We start from the raw sequence: 23,269 nt of genomic DNA on the forward strand, positions 1-23,269 counted from the left end.
ACTCCATACAAGTTTCCATTCCTCTCAGGGTATACGTTGGGTTCACATATGCAGTGGACATGCCTGTGGCTTCAGCCATACCCCTTGTAACAACCTGCAACTCCAGTGACAAGAGCTGAATCGGAGGCCACACCAGACTGAACCTGCTCCTACAGGGAAAGTGCAACCCCATTTAGAGCAGGCAGCTTTGTGACTTTCTCCCACAGAGCCCTCATCTTGCCAGGTTTCAGACTCAGCTTATTAGTTCACATCCAGCCCACCACTACATCTAGATACCAGTCCAGGACCTTCTCAAGCATTCCCAATTCTGAGGTTACATAGAAACTGAGCTGGTTATCATCAGTGTACTGGTGACACCTCACTACAAATCTCATTACCACTCCCAGCTGCTTCACATAGGTGTTAAATAGCACTGGAGACAGTACGGCATCTTGCAACCACCTGTAGTTCAACAGCCAGAAGGCTGAGAAACACTCATTCAATGCTCTCTTCTTGAACCGTCTCGAGATTAGAACCACTGCAGAATGAAGCCCCTGTTACCCATCTCCTGTAGATGGTCCAGGAGGATTCCATTGACAATGGCATCAAAAGCTGATGAGAGATTGAGCAGGAACAGCAAGATTGATCTCCCCCTTCTCCCAATCAAAGTCATCCATCAGGATAACTGAGGCTGATCAAGTCCTGAACCGTAACTGGAATTGATGTAGATAATCAGTTTACCTAAAGAATGCCTGCAGCTGCACTGCCATGACCCCTTGAGTACCTTGCCCCAAAAGAAGGTATTTGTGATTGGCTGGTAGTTATTAAATGCCACTGGATCCAGGATATTTCCCTAGGAGTGGCTGCACTACTGTATCCTTCAAAGAGCAAGGCCACACCTCCTTGTACAAGGACACATTCACCAGCTGAATGTTATTAATGAATTAATTGTTTGATTGTCAAAAATAAGCTTCAAAGTGGTTTACAAAGTATACAAATTCTGAAATATGAACATTCGTAATTGAAACTAAACAATAAAAATCTCCCTTTAAATTAACACAGACACTAAAACAGGAGGCTGACAGAAGTTGCCTTATACTGAGTCAGACCACTACTCCATCTAGGACAGTATTGTCTGCACTGACTGGCAGCATCTTTCCAGGGTTGCAGACAAGGGTCTGTTTTACCTGAAGAGGTGGATTTAGGGCAGCATGACCAGTTCCTCCACAATGGGCCCGAGTCTAGGGCGAACTGCAAAGCATCACAACAATGATGAAGTGAATTGAGCACAATGGAAGGTGAGAGGTGGGGGAAGCAAATTTTGGCCTTGCGCAGGGTGCCACTGAAATTTGAAAGACCCAAGACCCAAGGGAGAAGAGAAAGGGAAGCTACTGCCATATGTAACCTAGACTTTCAGAAGCTAGGGTTAAGGAGATGAAGGGCAGTTGTATTTCCGAAATAGTATAATCTCTCATGGTATTTTATTTAGGAATACTAGTACATTCTGGTTCTGAAATTAGTGCTGTTTTCCTGCTAACAAAATGTTTAACCTAGATGGGTGTGTGCTGAACAACCTAAAGACATCACTGCATAAAAATTCAAGTTCAATTCCCTCAGAGATGTAATCTTCATCCACAACAAAATGTAAAAAGATGTTTGGTAACTTACAACTTACCTAGAAGCTTTCTAAATATAAACACCCACCCACTGACATATTATACAAATGCAAGTTGGAAAAAAATAATTTTATTGATCACTAATACAAACCAGTTGAATGGTGTAACTGATAAGTAATCTCTCTCTCAACTTACCTAGGAATTGTTTTAGTCCTAGGATTTGGACTGCTGCATAATTAACCACGTGACTACACAGTTTCTGTTATCACCACTGCCATCCACAGCTAGAAAGGGACATACATCAGTTTCGGCAAAATATGGTTAGATCCCATAAAACTGACCTCGTTTAAGGTTTAAATGTGTAGTCAGCTTGGCATCACTGAACGAGTTAGAAATGAAGATATTCTACAAATTGAAAGATTGCTTTACAAATCAAAGCAAGTCCAAATAATCAGATTCACTTGAATAACAGTTCACTTAGTCCAGAACAGGTACCCGATGATTAACAAGATACGGGCACCTTGCAAAAAAAGCAGGGCTATCCATTCAGAAATCTTGCTAATGATGATGAAAACATTGCTGGCAGATTCCTCTCTGAGTTATCCAGTCAGTAATCCTGGTACCATTGAAAGCTTCTTTGCTGACCAATACAGAGTTGGGATGTCCTCCTTCATGGGAATCTTTTTTTAAAAACCTAGTTTTAAAAAGACCATGTGGGATAGTAAATTCTTTTTAGAAGAAGTTATGCCAATGCTAAGGTCATGTTCTATCGAAGCTGATCTTTATATCAGAAATAGAGGAAACTTAAAAATCTGATGTTGATAGCCATCCATCCCTCATACACATGCACTCTTTTACGGAGAATATACTCATACAAGCCACATTCTAGTATTTGACCCCCCTTTGCAGCAACCCTGGACTCATTTAGCTACAGGAGCCTATTTTCTGTGGGCTCCCAAGGAAACACCATAAGGTGTGATTTCCCCATCTCCCGAAAAAGCAAAAAAAATGTCACCAGCCCAAAACTGATCTTGTGCCTTCAAAATGAAACTAAGTTCAGCTTGCCCTCCATTGCAAGTTAAAGTTAAAACAAAATGCAGTACTTACAACAGCTACTTAGAGTGGGCATGTCTCCCCAAGGCAGCTTCCATGCGGCTCTGCTTTAAACCCTGTCCAATACAAGAGACAGAATGGGTTGTTACAGAGGACCTGTTCATATTTCCGCTTTCTAAATTACTGGGGGTGGAAATCATATTACACTTAACCTGATTATCTAAATGTTCTTAATAGCAGTGGTAAAAGCAGTTCAGTAGGTCTTTGGTTAAGAGAAGGCACACCAGCTGGCACTCCCTATAATCAGAAGAAAATACACAGCAGAATTGTCCCCCGATTAAATGTGTGCAAGTCTGTCAGCCACAGTGTTCCATGTCTCTCTAATGAGCTACAGAAATATTTATTTTATGTAATCTGTCAGGTGCTGACCAGCCACAAATCGAAAGATTAACCTATTTAAGCAGTGTTAGCACCTTAATTGGTGACTTAGGCAAGTTGCTTGCATTTTAGTACAGAGAAAGATGTATGTTTCTTACCAGATAGTAACCAGTGTGATAGCCACTCATATACCAGGCTATTAACATACTTCCCAATGCTTCGTCGTCGTCAGGAGAATCTGGACTGAAAGGTGGTGGAGGTGGTATCAACTAAAAAGATAAATGAAAGACTTCTGAACTGGAATAACTACCTTTTCTTCTCAAGACATTGAAGAAGAAACAATTGTTCACTACAAACATTTAGAACAATTCTTAATGCAAATTTAATTGAATTAGGGAAATAATAATTGTAGGGGAATATTCCATTATTTAAATCCCCAGCTCAGGTGATACCATTCAGCGTCTGGGTTATTAACTTTCCCTTTTGTGACAAGAGTATCCCTTTGCTGTCATGCATTTTACCCATCACTCACCGGTGGTCCTGATGGAAATGGTGGAGGCCATCCTGATAAAAAGGGTGGAGGTCCACTGAATTTCATTCCAGTCTACACAAGAGTAATTTAAAAGACAATAAAAGGTCTTCATTATACCAATGCTTGCAGAATTAAGCATGCAAGATACAGCAACCCCCAAATCTCACAAAAACATCCATGACTAGAATGGCACCTGTAATTCTGCTTGTAAAGGTAAAGATACTACTCTTCTAAATAGCTGGAACACTACCATATAGTAATTGGATGTCTTTCAGATTTGCTTCTATGCTTACCCTTCCAAGGCCCGGTACTGGCGGTGGTGGAGGAAAGTGAGAATTCCACTGTGCTGATTTGGCACGATTGTATTTGTTTCCAGGTGACCGGAATGAGATGTCACTTTCATCTGTTGAATACTGAGTCTCGTTTTCATTCTAAAAAAATAATAGTAATTAGGAATTTGCAACCAGTATTTGCAAGCCATACATAGCTATAACTAATGAAACTCAAAAAAGCAACATTATTTTCTTCTGTTCTGAATTTGTGACATTCCAAAAGACACCCTCTTACATGCAAACTGTTAAAAGGTTTTATGAACCTGTCCTTCTGGAACTCTACTTTCATCCTTCCCCTATTTCTACTTAAGTTTTGACACATTCTCATCCATGCCTGCCCTTTTAACTATTATTGCTTATGTCCTACTCCTCTGCCTTGATTTTTAAAAATAAATAAATACTGGATATTACTTAGAAGCATTTTAACATGCTTCAAATATGCACAATCACATTCACTCCCTGGTTGCAACAGAAGTTGCCTGCCACAAACAGCACAAAAAGGTGAAAACACAGCAAAATGCTTTCGATCTTTTGGAAAGGGAGCCAGTAGAATTTTTGTTTTACCTCACTATTTGAGCTGCTTACCATGTGGTCTTATGGATATACAGCAGTTGCTCGAGTAAATGGGATCAAAGCTACTACTAGACCAATATACAACTGGGCTCAAGAACCTTGGAGATAGCACTGGAATGTGTGTGGGTGGAAATGCTGCCTTTTATTCTGAAATTGCAGGCATGTTTCATCTCCAACCTTTGTGTTGTGTGTTTACTACAAACATTTTTCTGTGTGCTCTTTAGAGAAGCTCTATAAAAAGCAGGCAGCAGAATTTTAATCTCCCAATCAGAAATTGCTATGCAAACAGGCAGAAAGACTTGCTATGAGGGTTTCATGTGGCTTGGCTGTCCACCCCTGAAATAAATCATGTGCAGGAGGCTCAAGACTAAATTCAGCTCCCACAGAAAAAAAAGGTAAAATCCTATATTTCATATATTTAATCCTCACACACTGTACTTCCCTGAGCTGTGAAAGACATGTAGCAATGATAAATTGTTCCCATTTCAGTCAAGTGTAAATTTTCTACTTGGCCTCACCTCAGCAGCACTTTTCTCATTTGTTCCCTCAGCATCCGTTGGTGGTAGCAGATCTGACAGATTTTGCTCTTCCTTATTTCCGTATCCAGTATAGACAACTACACACGTCCCTTTCTTCCAGTTAATTGAGGTAATAGTTGCTTGGTACACGTTGCCATCTTCAGACCAAACTGCACTGCACGCATCATTAACTCTCCACTGCATTGAAAGGAAAAAAAGTTGGTGGTGTTATGAATTTATTCCTCACTCTACAAGTATGACTTCCCTCCTGCATACATGTATGTCATATTTGTGACATACCTGTTCAACACACCTATGTAAAAATTAACATATTGTAAACTGCACTCTCCTTCAATATTTGTTAGCCACATTAGCGTTAAAAACTCAACTTTGGGTATCATGCTACGTTTTACTTTGTATTAATCAGTTTTAAAACTTCATCCTTTAACACCTCTGTTTGAAATAGTTCTGCAGATGCACTACCTAAAAATACTCTCCAGCAGCATAATACATTATTATTGCATATATAAAAAGTATTTCCCCATTTTAAGGACTGGAATACCTGAACTGAACCAAAGGCACGATACAGGCCATGGCAAAAACCAGGTTATTTCCCTGTAAAAATTCAAGTGCAACAAGAAAAAGGTGGCTAAAGCCTTAGGGTTTTTTATATGGGAGAATATATTTATGTTTGAAGAAACAGGATCTTAATTCCATGATTTTAAAAACAACATTCTTAGTACGTTCTCCTGTCACAGTTCCCCTCCCCCCAAAATCACCTGTTTCTGTGGTCCAGCATTACTTTTCTTCCTACTCTTGTTCTTTTTATTATTTTTTCTTTTTGTCCCAGCGTTTTGTTCTGTTTTATCCAAAGGCTCCGAACAGTCACCATTCTTCAAAGCATTCTGATGGAAAGAAGATACAAAATAATTATTTTGCAAGTTTCCAACTCCATTCACTCCTTAAACTATGTTACAGCTACTGGTATTTAATTTTTTTTACTAGTATTAATACAATAATTATTACTTGAAATATTCATATATTTCATCTAGATCATTTGATATAATGATGCACTGCACCAAATTTGATTAATCAAAACATATCAAGCATAAAAACTTAACTTCCAAGCCAATGTTAAAAATATAAAATAGTATATATACAGAACATCCTTCTTAGAGCAGCCAGCTTTTTCCTGGCAAGGCTCCTTTAGTTTTAAAAACGTATGTAACAAACTGAACAGGTGACGTTTTCCCTGTCACTGCATTTCTGCACTAAAAACTGTTCCATGGACTATCTGCTTTCAGCTCAGCTGTTAAAAACCACAAGGATATTGAGAGAAGAAAAATGCAACAATCTTCTTCTGTTCCTTTCTTCCAATCCACCTATCTTTGGGGTGACAGTGAAGGATCAGAATGGGTAGCCACCATACAAGCTTGAGTCTTTGCAGTTCACATGTTGCATAGCAGGTGGGTCATGCTAGAGAATGTTTTACCTTGAAGGACGCAACGGCTTTATCATATGCTTTTATGAGCGCTGTATCATCCCATATATCAGAATCATCACTCTGTAGAGACAAAACAGAATTGTAGGTTTCCTTTTTATTTTAAACTTTTTTAAAAACCCAAAAGATATTTTGAGAATTACAGCCAAATCTAAAGGTGCGGCTTCTTCAATATCCCAAGATTATCTCATGCTATATGCTATATTATTGCTGGCATCTAAAAAGTTAGTTCAGGCACCACCAGCTGATTGCCATGTCACATCCTAAGAGGCTTTCCCCTGGTTACAATAACTGGTTGCCATGTGCAAATGCAAGCATCCACTTGTGCATGTAGAACTTAGTTGTGAAACTAGTTGCATTCCGAGACAGCTTTACAGTACGTTGTGCATAGCTCATGCTTTTGTTGAAGTTGCTAGGGCAAGCCTTTGGAGCAGAAATTCAAGGCCCTGCTCAGCAGAATGAACAGGAGCACACACACACCCGCCCCATGGCTGGTATGCGGCATTTGCAGTTGGTGTACATATCTAACTCAGAAGTAACCTAACAGGACCAGGTAAGTGGACTTAAGCCTAGTCCACAGTGTCATCTAAAGAAGAGATCCCCAATGAGACTCACCTTACTATACCACTGCTTGCTTCCGTTTTGGAAGCGGGTCGACCTTCTTGCCCACCCCACTTAAGCAGTTACTTTCTAACATGTGCCATTAAGACGGGGAGCATGCAGGAAAAATGATTTTGAGGAGATGTGGAAGGTGTTTGTAGAATTTATACTGTTAAAACGGAAAGGGGTCAAACCATCGCAAGAGGTTTTGGGAGGTTACAATGGAATGGTCTTGGTGACGGGGTGTACAATTTTATTCTTATTCATTTATCATTATTACTTCGTCAAAGTAAAAAATAAAAAAGCAGCTCCTTTCCCCTCAGAATCCGCTCCGCTGAACTGCGAAGCTCAGAGTCCCTCCCGAGCAACGCCTCACGCGGGAGGAGCAGCCTCGTCTCGCCCGCTCAGCCGACAGCGGAGGGAAAGCGAAACCCTATGAAAGGCCACGGAAAGCCCGGGCTACCCCAGTACCTGCCCGGCCCCGCGTCTGAACAGCACCGCCTCGTCGCCGCCGCAAGAAGCCATGAGGGCTCCGGAATAAGGCGCTTTTCCACAGGGCCTCCTGCTGCTACGTCATCAGTCAGCGACCGGAGGGGAGGAGCTCCACCGACAGAAGCCTCTTGCGAGCGCCGCCACCTCCGGGTAGATTGCCTTACTGCCCCCTGCAGGCCAGGAGGCCTCAAGCTCTTCCCGGCGGCCGCCTCCTCCTCCTCCTTCCTGCGACAAAAGCGGGGCGGGAATTCCACAGATAGCAGCTGCGCTTTTGCTGCGCAACGAGTCTGGTGCAGGATTCCGTTTCCAACGATGGGCAGAGAGACCGAGGGATTAAAAAGCAACCCTCGCATCCCAGCTGCCCAGCCCTTCTTTCGATCCACGTATAGGGGAAGGTGTGGGAGACCAAACCCTACCAAGTCTCGTTAGTGGTTGACTTCGCCACGGTTACGACTTGTCCACTTGTTAGGGCTTGAGGTATTGTGCCAAAGGTATTTGCTGTTGCTGTTGTTTGTGTTTTTTTAATTCGTTCATACGTAAATCACCTTGAGATGGTTCGATCAGTGTTGATGAGACTGCAGCCTAGCAACATCCGGAGAGGGAAAGTTCCCCTATATCTGCTTCATAGGAAAGCCAGCATTTATATGGGATAATACACACAGCAAACCGCATTTATATGGGGCACTTGATATTCCGATGCTTATTGCCTCAGTCCGAACATTTAGCCATCAAAGCCAACCGCTGCTGATAAACCATATCTCCATTGATTTGTATAATGCCTTTTTAAAACGATTTATAGTAGTGGCCGTTTCCCACAAGGTCATGAAAAAAATCTGTACCAGAAATCATCCATAGACTTGCGTGATCAGGAAATCGCAGATGGCCACTTATAGTTGCTATCAAGCTATACCAGTTACAAGGCTTACCCCAATTTTGCACTCAGAGGGAATGAGCCATTCTTGTGTGGTAAATGATTTCCTTTATATTAGTTTTTGGGTGAGGGGGGGCACCTGTATCCCTCCAGGTGTTGGAGAGCCAGATTCCTCAACCCTGGGATAAGATATGGTCAGGGATGAACAGAACTGGATGGCCACAAGTTCCCAGTCCTTCCTCTTTTCTAATTGGTGTACCATTTGTATTATTGTGGTCTATTCTCACTTTCTTCACAAATGCCTGCTTCTGCACATAGCCCTTTCCCAGTAAGGTATTTAAAATCTGTACCTGCTAGATGTAACCTGTAGAGGTACAAACCAAGTCTCTTTAAAGGCCTCTCAGAAATGCTTAACTGAAGGTAACCAAGTGCAAACCAGCATTTCTATGGATTTCTGGCAATGTTTCATTGAACTGAGAGAATGAATACAAAGCTATTCCATTAACTCAACTTCCTTTGTCTATTCCTCAGTACTATACCTAGTAACTTTTCTACCAAACATGTCACATATTTGGTTGCTTGTAATTTCTGTAAGAAATTCCTTTTAAGAACTGGTGTCCTCCTTGCTCCTGAACCTATTTGTAGAACTTATATTCCACTTTACAGTCCCAGGAAGCTCTCAAAGTAGCTTACAAAAGGTTCTCAAATACTGGAACAGAAATTACATACTTCCTACATGGAACCAGAAATATTTAAGCAGTGTTTGTTGTCCCTTTCCCTAAGGGAATGCAACTGAGCAGATGGATCTCATTCAGTCCATAGGAACAAAGTTTCTTCCTTGCAGTTTATTTTGTGATACAGTATTGTTAAACTGGGACCAAAGAGTGACTTTTTATTGATCTAGTCGTCTATTTAGTTAAGGTGTAGGGTAAAAATGCTTTAATAAATTTAAGTGGGCAGAATAAAAAATGTAGTTGACCTGAGCCAGTTTCATGAAATTTACATATCAATTTGTATGTGTATATGGGGAACAGTAGCCTATTATTTCCTTAAAAAATACTGTACACTGCCCTGAAATCCTATAAAGTTTTTTTTAAAATGTATACTTGCAACAGCAGCATTCTGCAAACCTGTGCAGAGCCTCAAGCTAAGTGTAAAAGCAGACACCACATGGGTAGGATTAAGACTGACATCATTATACAGCTCCAGAGTTTATCTCTGTATGAAAACAGACATGAAATCAGTAAGGGAGTGATTACTTTAGGAGGGAATACTGGTGTTTAGCTATCACAGTTGACAGCTATGACCACAGCCAATGCATCACAAACAGAAGCTGAACCTTCTATTGATGCAAGCATGGCTTGTATAAAGCACTTGTACAATACATGGTGCATACACAGCTACTTGCCCAGCTCAATTTCTTAAAGATCAGTTTTGCATATCCCAATAGAGAGGTGTATGGGAAAATGCATCTGCAAGGAAAAAAAATGTATCGAGGAATTAATGGTCTGACATAGAGCCCTGCCAGCTTGTCCCTCCCCCCTCCCTCACTCTTGTTAAGTTTTTGGGTGGTGTGAGAACATTAATGTCCTGAGAACTTGGGAGGAGGTGAAGCACCACAAAACTGCCTTTAATCAGTTGTGGAGGATAATGCTGGGTACCTTCTTTGATGTTGGACATTGTTTTGAGAAATGAAGCCTTGGGAGGGGGTGGCTAATGGATGATCTGCACATAGCCTGTGTGGCTTCCAAGACTGGCTATCTATAAAATCAGACAGTTATGGGCAGTTTCTTTGAAGCTCGTGCATGGACTGATTTGGCCACAGAGCCATGCAAACTGAGGCTACCTGGGGGAGTCACTTCACCATTTCTTGAGGGCTTCCAAGTGGCAGACTGAAGTGCTTGCTTGATACGTATACATTGCCTGCTGTTTTAGAATAAAATCTTTAATCTTCTCACTCACTTGTGTATTTTGTATTGCTTCTGAATCTCATTTTAGAAGAACCATCTTGCCTAGGGCAAGACAAGAGGGCAGTTTACAGGTAACTCTAGCCATGGCTTACTGCAAATGAGCAAACAAGAGAAAGTAGTTGTTGCCTTGCTTCTCCAGTTCTGCAGTTGCGATTGAAGCCATGACTTGTCTGATCATTAAAGCATGAGTCTGGGTTCGGATATATCTCTTCAAGACAAGCCACAAGTGGTAAGCTATAGAACCCACCTTAGCTATATGTTATGGTTTGTTTGATGAAAGATAAAATCATGAGCTTAGGTTTGGATGCAACACCAAGCCAAACCATAGCTTATAGCAGTACACCACCAGGAAAGACTGGAGAAGTAGGGTGGCTGCTATCTTTACCTTTTTAAAAAGTTGGACATTTCTAATTTACACACACAAAGTGGGTATGGCTAATCCATCTTCCCTTGGGATAGCAGTATTAGAGAACCATATATCACTTAGTTACTTGTGACCACCAATATGTCTTACAAGCCAGCTTATTCTCCCCTCCCAAACTTTTACCAAACTAGTAGTGCACTCATAAATATCCTTATTTAACACACTGCTATACTACTGCTCCAAGACAATGGATGTTGGGTAAAATTCCAAAGGGGTCAAGTTGCCTAGTCTGTTACAGAAAAGTCAAAGTATTAGAGCTGAGTGTTTGTTGTACTAGAACAACTTATCTAGTATGCTAGATTTCAGTGTCTTTGAACTTCTGAAACCCGAGTTAGGGTCACCCCGACTGCCTCCACCCCAATCTGCTAATATGCTACACAGAGCTCTATTGTTTTTAAGAGAAGTAGCAGGGAACAGAAGAATAAATTTGGCTTAATCCCAGGTCAACAGGCTTTTGTTCTTGCTCACTAGCTGAAGTACAACCATGAATGTCAAATACGTAATTCCGCTAGACCTTTAACATCACTATGGAAAACAGTCAGGCCTAAAAAAAAAAGCAGTAAAACTAAGCAACTTATTCTTGGCTGCCATTTTTATAATCAACCAAGCTTTAGACAAAAGAGAAGGTTATTTATATTTTAGTTCAGAGTACAGATTTTAAGCTGCAGTTATACATAGCAATATATTTAGAGAATCTTGCTTAGCAGTTGAAGAATTGTATTAAGTATTCAGGCTGCAATTGAAACACAATGGAAAAGTTGTGCTGATGAAAGGACTAAGAACCCTCTGAATTGTGCCAAACGTGTCAGAAACAATGGAAAAGCTATTATAACTGTCTGATGTACCCACTTCCAACTTGGACAGTACTTCATGCAACATTTTATTGTAAAAATAATTTACGGTTAATTTTACAGCTGAGCTTTACAAAGTGGAAAGCAAGAACAGAGACCTGGGCTTTTAAAAGTGGTATCTTTTTTGAATGCTGTTGGGCTGCCAGACAGGATTCTCAGTCTATTTGCATATTTAATAACTGGTACAGTCACACAAGCCATTTACCAAGCCAACACTTAACAATGAAAACTGCAGTCAAGCCACTGCTATCATTACTAGTAGACATGCAAAGGGAACTTTGAATCCAATTTTACTGGAACTATTTCTAGTATTTCAGTTAAAGCCAAGTCAGTTGCAACTGCACTCTACTAATCAGACATTCTAAAATAAATGCATACTGGACAAATGAGCTTGTAGAAGATAAACATCAACCATTTAATGGCTGGCCACTTTTACAAATATGTCTTTTCTTAGGCCCTATTATTCTGAGATGCACTGCAGCATTATTAGGTCCTTCATGCAGCCACAGATTATTTTGTTCCTGTCTGAAGAGTTTTCTTCTCATTAGCTGCTTTCTGCTTTTGCTGCATAATTTCGGAGTCTCTGGAAAAGAAAAGATGAAGAGCGAGTGACGTCCATGTTTAGTGGAAATAATATTTTTCAGGGCAACAAGAGTTTTGGTTTCTCACCTTCCTCAAAAATCCCCCAACCCTCTAGAATAGATTTTGGAGCACACAACGGGGAAGAATAAGAAGTCCTGTTGAACAATGTTGGTTCTCAATGTTTTAAAGTTTGGTGTTCTGGTTCTAAAATTCTAAACTACGCCTCCCCCTCAACTTCAATTATACTAAGACTGTATCCATTCCAAATAGCCAAATGCAAGCTTAAGCACATTAAGTTAGCTTCCCAAACATCAAATATAATTTTTCTGTCTAAGACAGGGCCACAGTACAGAAACTGTATTTTATCTTTAAGAATTCTGAGGCAGAATTTTACACTACTTACATATGCACCAGGGTATGTGGGTTGTCAGAGATTGCTATGCAAACATACCTCTGTTTCCTTTGAGAAGCCGACAAGGTATCCTCTTTTCTTTTTCCTTTATTCAGTTCTTGGTTTTTCTTCATGTTCTTTTGGCGGGCGAGTTCACGCTGGTTCCCACCTAAAGTTGGAACAGTTTTAACAGTTAGGCTTTAGGCCAGTTACTAGTACCTATTTTTGACCAACAGAGCCAAAGATTGTCCATCTCTTAGTTGCACAATAGTAAATCCTGCTGCCGATAATCCAAATCTCCCCCTTTACACTATGTTAAAAGTACCACACTTTTGACTGCACTTTGGTAAATGAGGCTTGTAAGCAAACCCTGTTGGATCAGCTGCACTACTGAGTTCCCAACTACGCAGCCCACAGTATAGCCAATATTTTCAATATTCCCAACAAAGTGTGGCTTTGGTAAGCACCAGTCACCAAGAAAATACTTAGCTTGCCCAGGTAGTTTGAGATTCAATCAAGTGGGCAAGTATTCAGGCTGGCTTGCAAAGAAATGTGCTTCATCCAATAACATGGTGACATCTTAGCCTACAAGCTAATATAACTGATATAACCAAAGTGGGCTACTGCACATACATGTTGACAAGAACTTGAGTAGCACTGGTACCAATGCCCTTTAGGTATGCATGCACAAATATTTTATGCTAGTCTTTTGATGCCATGGATCCACAATATGAAATATTGTGTGTGCGTGCATATAATTTTGCTGCAAGTTGCTTGGAGACCTTTGGGTGGCAAGCACCTAATAAGTTGAATAAATAAATAAAAAACAACCTCTATGCCACAACAACTAATTAATTCAGTAGTAGAAAAAGTTTGAGTGCTGCAGTACAGTTTACATACGCTTCAGCCACATTTCACACCAAATCATTACTTTTTATTATACCTCACATCTTATCAAAATGAAATCTTCTATAGTTCTGAAAACTTGATACCATTAATGGGCTGCTACTCACATTTATTGTAAAGTTCAAAATCTATTTTCTGTATGCTCAGCCACGTGAAGCACAGTGAGTTTGACAACTATGCTTGCTAGTTGCCCAGGAGACTGGCTGTGGCTCTCTGTCAAGTGTGCACCAAGTGGCAAGCTCAAGAGGCTTCTTATGCCCATTAACACTCAGTTTTGTTGAATTCCATCCACACATTTCCTTGATGCAAAGAATCATGCAAGCTCTGAAACTAAAACAATTCAGCAAACAATTGCACAGGCACAACCAGCCTCATAACTGCCTTTATTTGACGCAAGGGTATAGATTGGACAATAACTGTGTATGCTGCCCTGAGCTCTTTGGAAGTAATGCAATCATATGATGAACATCAAGAACAGTCGTTTCATTCAGCAAAGTTTATGCACACTATTCTAAAGACAAAATAAATACAGAATATCAGCCAAGTGTTTAAGGTTCAACTCCTAGTCAGAAAATATGAAGCAGATAACTCTACAGCTCTGTTGGCATTATATACTGCTCAAATTGTTTCTGGTGTCCGTGAAGCTGTAACCATCCTATTCAGGCAGCTTCTTTCTGTGCTGAATAAGGAACTTAGGAACCACCTTTGGGGGAATGAACTTAAGGGACCTCGTTTCCAAGTAAGCCTGCGTACAAGTCTAGTTAACATTTCAATGAAGCTCTCAGCAAAGCTTAGTTCCTGCTGAGGAAACAAATCGGAGCGCTCCTATATAGAAATAACACACACTGAGCACCATCTTTTGTTTCAGTTTGAAGTCACTGGAAACGGAAGTCGGCGCCGCAGCTGTTGTTTCCAAAAAGTTACGCTGCAGTTTGAAAATGCTGTACAGTACAGCCCGCATAGTGCAAACACTTAACTATTGAGGCATATTTAGCATCCACCCGTGGACACCGAGCGTCCCCGCTGCCTCTCTCCACTGGGGGAAGGCAGTTTGGGGCCCCGGATTCGGTGAAAAGGGCCCTTTCACACGGCTCATTCCGAATAAGGGAGGCAGTAATGCGAGCGCAGCAGGGACGTATCCTGCTTACAAAGAGCATGTTGTTTCCCCGGTCGAGGAAGGAAAACAGAGCTGTGCTTTCTCAGGCAGCCCTTCCTATCGCTTCCTCTTAAAAGAGAACCGATTTCCTCCAGCGAGAGTCCCCGTTCACCCCAACAGATACACACAAGGGCGGCTACGGCCCCCACGCGCGACCGGCCTCTCCAGCGGCGCAGCAACCCTCGCCGGGTCTACTCGGGAGCAAGCCCTACTGAAGTCAACGGGGGCTTCTTCCCCGGACAAAGAGGAGCCAGGGTTGCAAGCGAAGCTACCAACGTCTCTGAGGCGATCTTACAATAGCCGCCCGCCAGGGACCACAACACGGGAGCGGCAACCCACGGCTGGCCTACGGTCCCCGCAAGGCCCGCTTCGGCCCCAGGCCGCCGCCGCCACCAATTATACAAGTCCTAACTGGCGAGGGAAGGCCACCAGCAGGGCGGTGGCGGGCGCCGCTCACGCCGCATACTTACGGGCCATGGCAAAACAATAACCCCAGCGGCGACGACCGTTACGCGCACGAACAGCAACAACCCCGCTATCCGCTCCAACTGCCAGAACCTTCTGCGCGCCGCGCCCGCCGTTGTTCTCCTTATGTAAGGGGCCGCCTCTGTGACGTCAGGCCGCACGTCGACGCCTTTCCTGTTCCCAGCCCCGCTCATGGAGCCGGTCGCGCGGTGCCCTTACTGCGCGTGCGCGCAACCCACCGATGGGGCCTCGACACCTCGTATCAGCTGCGCGAGTTGAAGCTGAGACGCTGCGCGCGCGTTACGCGGGAGAGCGGCTCAGTGGGGTTTGCTTCCGAGTTAACGCGCGTACGGTTGGGATGTAATTACCGCTATTTCCCTGGCACGCGCGGGATATGATTTCTGCACGATCTCCAGGTTTCAAATGGGATGCGAGTTTCTTGCCCTAAAAGGCGGGATGGAAATAAAATGAACGAATATTCCTGTGTTTTCAGAAGCCCCACTGAGTTTGATGCACTTACCCGTGATTCATCTGAAATTATGGGGACTTTAAAGAAAACTGGGAGGATAAGGCTGCTTTTTAAATTATAATCGATTTCCAAAACTGGGGGATGTATTTTGAGATATACCATTTGTTCAGTGACTTCCAGTGTTTGAATTCTATCATGTATATTTGCCCATTTCTGTTGTATTGATGTAATATGTCAACAAAAAAGGCAAGGAAGAACAACAAATGTATTCCAATTTTATACTTTATACAATTGGCCCCTTCATATCCAGAACTCATCTGAACAGAACCAACTCCTATGGTTCCTCAAATCAACCAAGTTCACAGGTCACGGGAATGGATAGAATTGATGCAGTCACAAAGCTTAAGCAGAAAGCACATTCTGATACCATTTATTGTCCAGTGTCATTTATAGGTCAGATCAAAACCGATATGAATGAGCACTAAGCCACAAACCAGTGTGCTAGTTTAGAACCACATTGCCCAATGTGACATGAATTTGATTGGTTTAGCTACTCAGAAGTTGGGTGTTCCTGACTGTTCTGCAATATTGTTTATTGCTTAGAACAGGAATGAGGATGTGGTTTCTGTGGACTTTTTGTGGCTTATTGCATCATTCCCACCTGTTCCAATGTGACCTGTGAATTTGATTGGTTTGGTTCATTTGGAAGCTGGCGTTCTGAGCCATTTTTCTGAAATACAATTTTTGCCGGTAAGTGATATAAGGATGTGGTCTCTCTGGATGTTTTTTTGGCATATTGTATAAATCCCACCATGGTTTGGTTAGCTTGATTTGAAAAAGTATAGGTTTAACTCATTAGGACACCATCATAAAAATGGGTGGAGAGCTGCAGTCCAAGATACGGTCATATCTTTTTGGAACCAACAGTATAATAATGGCATGTGCCATAGTTATATAAAGCATGGCACTATTTTTCTGCTGATGCATTCCTTTTCATATCTATAGCTCAGTATATTGGTTATTGTATATCACTATCCAAATGTTTAGATCCTTTTATGTACAGTGGTGCCTCACAAGACGAAATTAATTCGTTCCGCAATTCTCTTCGTCTTGCGGTTTTTTCGTCTTGCGATGCACGGTTTCCCATAGGAATGCATTGAAAATCAATTAATGCGTTCCTAGGGAAACCGCCTTCAGACCAGGTCCGGGGACAGTCTGTCCCCGGACCTCTTCTGAAGGCTGGGGGGGGGCAAGGGCTTTTCTTCCCACCCCCAGCATTTTAAAAAACCCCGGGACAGCGGAGGACTTCTCCGCTGTCCGGGGCGATCTTAAAATGCTGGCGGGCGGCATTTTAAAATCGCCCCGGACAGCGGAGGACTTCTCCCCTGTCCGGGGCGATTTAAAAGCCCCTGGGAAGGCAGGCAGGGGGGACAAAGACTTTTGCCCCCCGCCAGCCTTCCTCTTCTGAAGGCTGGCGGGGGCGAAAGTCTTTGCTCCCCCCCCGCCTGCCTTCAAAAGCTGTCCGGCCAAGGCTTCGCGGACCTCTCCGCCAGCAGCGGCAGCGCTGCCGCTGCTGGCGGAGGGTTGCCGGCATGCCGAAGCCTGCGCGCGCTGACATCAGCGCTGACATCAGCGCTGACATCAGCGCTCCCAGGCTTCGGCATGCCGGCAACCCTGCAAAAGACGTCCGGGGGAAGCGGCTTCTTCCCCGCTTCCCCCGGACGTCTTTTGCAGCAAGGGGCTACAGGGAGATCGCTATCTCCCTGCAGCCCCTTGCTGCAAAAGACGTCGGGGGGGCAGCAGGGAAGAAGCGCTTAGCTTCCCGCTGCCCCTGGACCTCTTTTGAAGCAAGGGGCTGCGGGGAGATAGCGATCTCCCTGCAGCCCCTTGCTGCAAAAGACGTCGGGGGGCAGCAGGGAAGAAGCGCTTAGCCTCCCGCTGCCCCTGGACCTCTTTTGAAGCAAGGGGCTGCGGGGAGATAGCGATCTCCCTGCAGCCCCTTGCTGCAAAAGACGTCGGGGGGCAGCAGGGAAGAAGCGCTTAGCTTCCCGCTGCCCCTGGACCTCTTTTGAAGCAAGGGGCTGCGGGGAGATAGCGATCTCCCTGCAGCCCCTTGCTGCAAAAGACTTCGGGGGGCAGCAGGGAAGAAGCGCTTAGCTTCCCGCTGCCCCTGGACCTCTTTTGAAGCAAGGGGCTGCGGGGAGATAGCGATCTCCCTGCAGCCCCTTGCTTCAAAAGAGAAGACCCGCTGTCCCCGGGGCAAGCTTCGTCTTGCGAAGCAAGCCCATAGGGAAATTCGTCTTGCGAGGCAACTCAAAAACGAAAAAACCTTTCGTTTTGCGAGTTTTTCGTTTCGCGAGGCGTTCGTCTTGCGGGGTACCACTGTATGTTTTATGTTGACCAACTAGATACTTTATGTACCAACCACATCTGCTCACTAGATCTTTGTCCACCATGGGTTATTAAAGCTACGTGGATTTAGATGACTGAGAGGGTGACGGGTGTAGTAAATGTATTTTTGTGTTGGAGTGTTGCCAGCTACCCTTAAAGAGTCAGTTGTGTGCCTACTTCTTTAAAAGCCTACTCTGGATCCATGAGCATAGCCATGATAATTTTTTTTTTGTGGGGGGCAGAACCGTGACATTATTGGTCAGTTAATTTTTATCTATTTACTTGATTGGGGAAGGGCAGCTCCCCCCTTGCCCCCCTCTGGCTATGTCCATGTCTGGATTCAGTGGAATGTTACAACTACAGAATAGTTGCCAGCACCCCTTTCTTTCAGCAGTGTGGTGTAGTGGTTAAGAGCAGTAGACTCGTAATCTGGTGAACTGGGTTCGCGTCTCCGCTCCTCCACATGCAGCTGCTGGGTGACCTTAGGCTAGTCACACTTCTCTGAAGTTTGTTGTGGGGGAGGAAGGGAAAGGAGAATGTTAGCTGCTTTGAGACTCCTCCTCCTTATCACTATAAAGCGGGATATCAAATCCAAACTCCTCCTCCTCTTCTTTATGTGCCTGCTGAAAAGTTTTTTTATGCCACTAAGCTTGTGCAGACAGCTGCTTTTTCTAATAGTTGATGATCTCCAATTTTAAATGTTCACACAGTTTTTATTGCATGTAAATTCATCTGTAAATCACCCCGATATAATTTTTAATGAAATAGTGGTATACAAATATGCTTTATAAATGAAGAGTGCAGAATATAACCCTCTAAAAATAAGGAAAATTGCAAAACTAAAAGAAGGTTCCAGATTCTGTAATAGTAGTAGTAATAATTTATTATTTATACCCCTCCCATCTGACTGAGTTGCCCCAGCCACGTTGGGTGGCTTCCAGCACATATAAAAACATATTAAAACATTAAACCTTAAAACAGCTTCCCAATACAGGACTGCCTTCAGGTGTCTCCTCAAAGATATATAAATACTCATCTCCTTGACATCTGATGGGAGGGCATTCCACAGGGTGGGCGCCACTACCGAGAAGGCCCTCTGCCTGTTTCCCTTCAGCTTCACTTCTCACAGTGAGGGAACCGCCAGGAGGCCCTCGGCGTTGGACCTCAATGTCCGGGCAGAACGATGGGGGTGGAGATGCTCTTTCAGGTATATTGGGCCGAGGCCGTTTAGGGCTTTAAAGGTCAGCACCCACACTTTTGAATTGTGCTCGGAATCCGCTCTAGGAAAACAATAACATTTATAAAATCCAACGGAGGTCAACAAAACACCGGTCTCGGGATGCCTTTCTCGTGATGCGGGCTTCACGCGGCAAGAGCCGCCAAGCCGGGAATCGCTACGAATGCACTGGGCTAATAAACTAGCTGCTTTCCCTCTCCTCGTGCAAGTCAAGTTCAGGGCAAGTTCGACATGAACACGCGTCGCTCTCCTGCGTTTCAGGCGGGCGTCCTCGCCGCCCAGGTGATGTTCCTGTTTTGTCGCAGAGTGATGACGCCACGCCGCGCGCCGTCCCCGGAGCAGCTGACAGGCTCCCCCCCTCCGCGAGAGAGGAAGGGCGGGGAGCTGGCTTGGGCCGAGCGAGGCCGGTGACATGAGGCGGCCTCGGCGGCCGGAGGAAAAAGGGGACGGTGGGCTTTAGCGAGAGTCGGCGGTTCCCCTTTGCGGCGCCATGTTCCGCCGCGCCAGGTTTAATGTGAAGCCCAACGTGAGACCGGGGGCGGCGGCGGCGAGGGGCAGCAACCCCAGGGGCAGCCCCAGCCCCTCAGGCATCGCCGCGGCCCCGGACCCCGCTCCCCAGCCCGGCTCGGCATCCGCCCTCTGTTCTTCTGAGGATGCGGCTGCCTCGGCTCTCCCGTCGGGCGCTGCCGGAAGCCTGCAGCAGGACGACGGTAGCAGCCCCAGCCCCGAGGGGTAAGCTTCGCCTTTGGCTGTAGGCTGCGCGCTTCCTTTCTCCACAAAATAAAAGGAGCCGTTTCAGGAGATGAGCTGGAGCGCAAAAAGCTCTTTTTTTGAGAGACGCGTTGAAAATCGCGGGAACTGGTTCTCACGTGCACTTCCGACACTTGATGGCCTGCGCCTGTGAAGGAACCCCTCGCAAAGGCCGGTGCTTCACGTCGCCTGGGACACAGTGCGGCGCTTTTATCCGGAGTCACTACGCACGTGTAGTTGGGGTGAACCAGCTCGGAGTATTTTTTATTTTTATTTCAGAAGATTTATATCGCACAATCGTCCGTTATTTCCTCCCCCCCTTTAACCAGCATGGCTTTGAATCTTATTTAGAGTGGTGTGTGTGTGTGTCTGTGATTCTAGGGCTCAAAATTATAGCTGACATTAGACAGTGACTGTGGTGCTACCAAGTTTGTGTATTGCAGGTGTGGGGAGAATTCTCAATATACATTCTTTGGTTGGCTGTAATGAAGAGGGATAATTCTAGATTTGAAATAGTTGCTGTCTCCCAGTTCCAGAAACAAGGGTGGCTAAGTCATGACCTTCAAGTTGCTGCTGAATGGCCCCATCATCTCTCATCTTTTGTCATAGTGGCTGGGCTGATGAGACTTGTAGTTTAATAGCATCTACAGGACCTTAGCTGCATCTTTCCTAATAATAATATGCAATGTATATTATAAAGGTAAAGGGACCCCTGACCATTAGGTCTAGTCGTGACCGACTCTGGGGTTGCGGCGCTCATCTCGCTTTATTGGCCAAGGGAGCCGGCGTACATCTTCCGGGTCATGTGGCCAGCATGACTAAGCCGCTTGTGGAGAACCAGAGCAGCACACGGAAATGCCGTTTATCTTCCCGCTGGAGCGGTACCTATTTATCTACTTGCACTTTGACGTGCTTTCAAACTGCTAGGTTGGCAGAAGCAGGGACCAAGCAACGGGAGCTCACCCCGTTGCGGGTATTCGAACCGCCGACCTTCTGATCGGCAAGTCCTAGGCTCTGTGGTTTAACCCACAGCGCCCCCCGCGTCCCACAGCGCCCCCCGCGTTATTAATTATATATGTGGCCATCATTCCCAGCTTTTAGCTGTTAAGACCTTTGGTCATTAATTTGGATTGTTCTGTGCTATGATCTCCGGCCTATTTTATGGGTAAGAGTAATTTTTTATAGTTATTGTAGGATGAACACCCTTAGAAATTTTGTTCTGTTGCATTTTTTCTATGTGTTTGGTTTTTAAATTATTGTTAACCTTTTTTGTATTATTATGTATTAGTAAGTTAGGAATGTCTTCTTGTGGAAAGTGATGACTGAATGTATCAAATAATATAAATACTAGATTGCTAACAGTGAGCTGTATGTGGGACTCTAGCCATCTATATTCTAAGTAGATATAAGGTGGTAATATATTTTTTGCTTTAATTTTTTATGTCTAATCAGAATAAGCATTTTCAAAAATAAACTCGTAATATGATGTGATTGGCTTTGTGGGAATACAGTGCATTTATTTATTTTAAAAACAGCCTGATTACAGTTTTTAGAAATATGACAGCTTTCTCTCTTTTAATCTTCCAGAAATGAAAAGACCAACGCTAGTGGTGATGGAGATTGTAGCAGACATGCAGAGACACTTCTGCAGAGAAGAAAACGAATATCTACAATGCCTAATCTTGCTAAACCACGAGTTGCACCACTATCCACACAACGTGTTGCCACTTCAGCATCAAAATGTTCTCAAAAACAAGTACCTCATTCTCCTGTTATTTGTAACCCGCCACTTCAGAAGGACTTGCCACCTTCTGAGAAGACCAATGTGGAGAATTCCCCGAAGTCTCCGATACTTCCTGAAAAGAAAACTCCTGTTCCCCAAGTACCACAATTCTCTCCATTCAAAAAGTCTGTAAGTAAAGAGCCGAATGCATGTGTAACAGGTCAAAAAAGTGACGAAGCCCTGCAGAAGAACACATCCTCACCCCTCAAAGAGAGACCAACGCAGGAAAGTCTGATTCAAGAAGAAATACCACACTCAAAATGTATTCCAGCCAAAGAGAAAAAAATATGTTCCGATCGTGAGAAAATAATCAAAGCTCAGAAGCTAAGGAAGATGCTCAAGGAAGAGTTGAAGAAAGAGAAGGTATAACAACACTTTGGAGATGTGGTTATGAGGAAGAGGGGAAAGTAATAGAAAGAGCATATAGCCTGATTTCTGCATAGAAGTCATACTGAATCAATTTTGGCATTTGATTCAGTGGTATTGTCTCTACCCTGATTTTCTAGGGTTTTGGAGAGGAGATTTATATAGTCTTACCTGGAGATTAGCATTCAAAGCATGCACTTTGCCACTTCCACAAGAGATGTGGAAGCTCTTGATGTCATGATATGATGCTTCCCTATAAAAGGTAGTTTGCTAAAGGTCGCCAGTTTTTAAAGCTGGCGTGACCCTCAGCAACATTGTATGATACATCAATTTATAACAGGGATAAGGAAATTATGGCCCTGCAAATGTTGTAGTACTGTACTAACTCCCATCACCCTTGATGCTCGTTGGAGTTGCCATGCTCATTGGAGTTGATGGGTGGTATAGTTCAAAACACCTGGAAGGTCACTTATTAGCCTGCCGGATTTATTAGCCTGCCGGATTTAATGGCCAGCAGACACTGAGCTTTGCTTGTATCTGTGGGATGTCTTTTTGTAAGATTATCATGGTTGTATAGTATGCTCTGAATGTGAAATGATATAATGGAACTGGTTAGCACCTCTCTTTAGAAGGTGGCATCACATGAAATATGATTTTTAAATCAAGCATGCTACCTTTTAAAATGAAATGTGTGTGTGGGGGGGGGGGACCTGTTAGGATGGTCTGCCCTTGGAGTCTGATGGATCCAATCAGTTTCCAGGTGACTTTGGAGGATTTTCTGGTTGATATATCTGGCACTCTTGTCGAAGCCCTAGCTGACCCCAGGAACATCTGAATGGGTTGCCATGATCACTCTTGAGGTCTTCCCCTGCTTTGTGGAGCCTGTTTGGCTTACTGGTTCACAACAGAGCTTAGGGCAAGGGCACAAGCTAGGCGAGATGGCTTCAACACAAGTAGAGGAAAACTCCAGTCAAATGCGGTCAAACACTGGTGAGGGCTCTTCATCAAGCCTACCTAATGGCAGGGAGTGGGCGGGGGTGGGGGACTCCCTGGTCCTGAATGGGGTTACTGTGCCCCTGAAGG

At 43.9% G+C, this 23,269-nt stretch overlaps 3 protein-coding genes across 5 annotated transcripts in view; 1 reads left to right on the forward strand and 2 right to left on the reverse strand.

Annotated features, from left to right (window-relative positions):
* Window positions 1-1,709: 1,709 nt before the first annotated feature.
* Window positions 1,710-7,685, reverse strand: LOC308597059 (survival of motor neuron protein-like). Its single transcript, XM_081212540.1, has 9 exons — window positions 7,554-7,685; window positions 6,474-6,545; window positions 5,761-5,886; window positions 4,982-5,179; window positions 3,852-3,989; window positions 3,559-3,630; window positions 3,185-3,295; window positions 2,703-2,764; window positions 1,710-2,289 (listed from the first exon to the last, which is right to left on the reverse strand). The coding sequence occupies exons 1-8, from the start codon at window positions 7,605-7,607 to the stop codon at window positions 2,708-2,710; spliced, it is 828 nt and encodes a 275-aa protein (XP_081068666.1). The 5' UTR covers window positions 7,608-7,685; the 3' UTR covers window positions 1,710-2,289; window positions 2,703-2,707.
* Window positions 7,686-11,706: 4,021 nt separating this feature from the next.
* Window positions 11,707-15,721, reverse strand: SERF1B (small EDRK-rich factor 1B; the record flags this gene model as incomplete). The annotated part of the gene is made up of 4 exons (XM_081213328.1): window positions 11,707-12,273; window positions 12,724-12,832; window positions 15,196-15,332; window positions 15,711-15,721. The coding sequence occupies 4 exons, from the start codon at window positions 15,719-15,721 to the stop codon at window positions 12,201-12,203; spliced, it is 330 nt and encodes a 109-aa protein (XP_081069454.1). The 3' UTR covers window positions 11,707-12,200.
* Window positions 15,722-19,639: 3,918 nt separating this feature from the next.
* Window positions 19,640-23,269, forward strand: part of BDP1 (BDP1 general transcription factor IIIB subunit) — a 54,229-nt gene continuing 50,599 nt past the window's right edge. For all 3 annotated transcript variants that reach the window (XM_081212457.1, XM_081212458.1, XM_081212459.1), the window contains exons 1-2: window positions 19,640-20,019; window positions 21,625-22,183. In XM_081212457.1, the coding sequence (XP_081068583.1) occupies window positions 19,778-20,019; window positions 21,625-22,183 (801 nt within the window). In that variant the 5' untranslated portion in view covers window positions 19,640-19,777. The remainder of the gene's footprint in view (window positions 20,020-21,624; window positions 22,184-23,269) is intronic.

This window comes from Podarcis bocagei (assembly GCF_964188305.1).
Source record: "Podarcis bocagei genome assembly, chromosome: 11".
Lineage (NCBI taxonomy): Eukaryota > Metazoa > Chordata > Lepidosauria > Squamata > Lacertidae > Podarcis > Podarcis bocagei.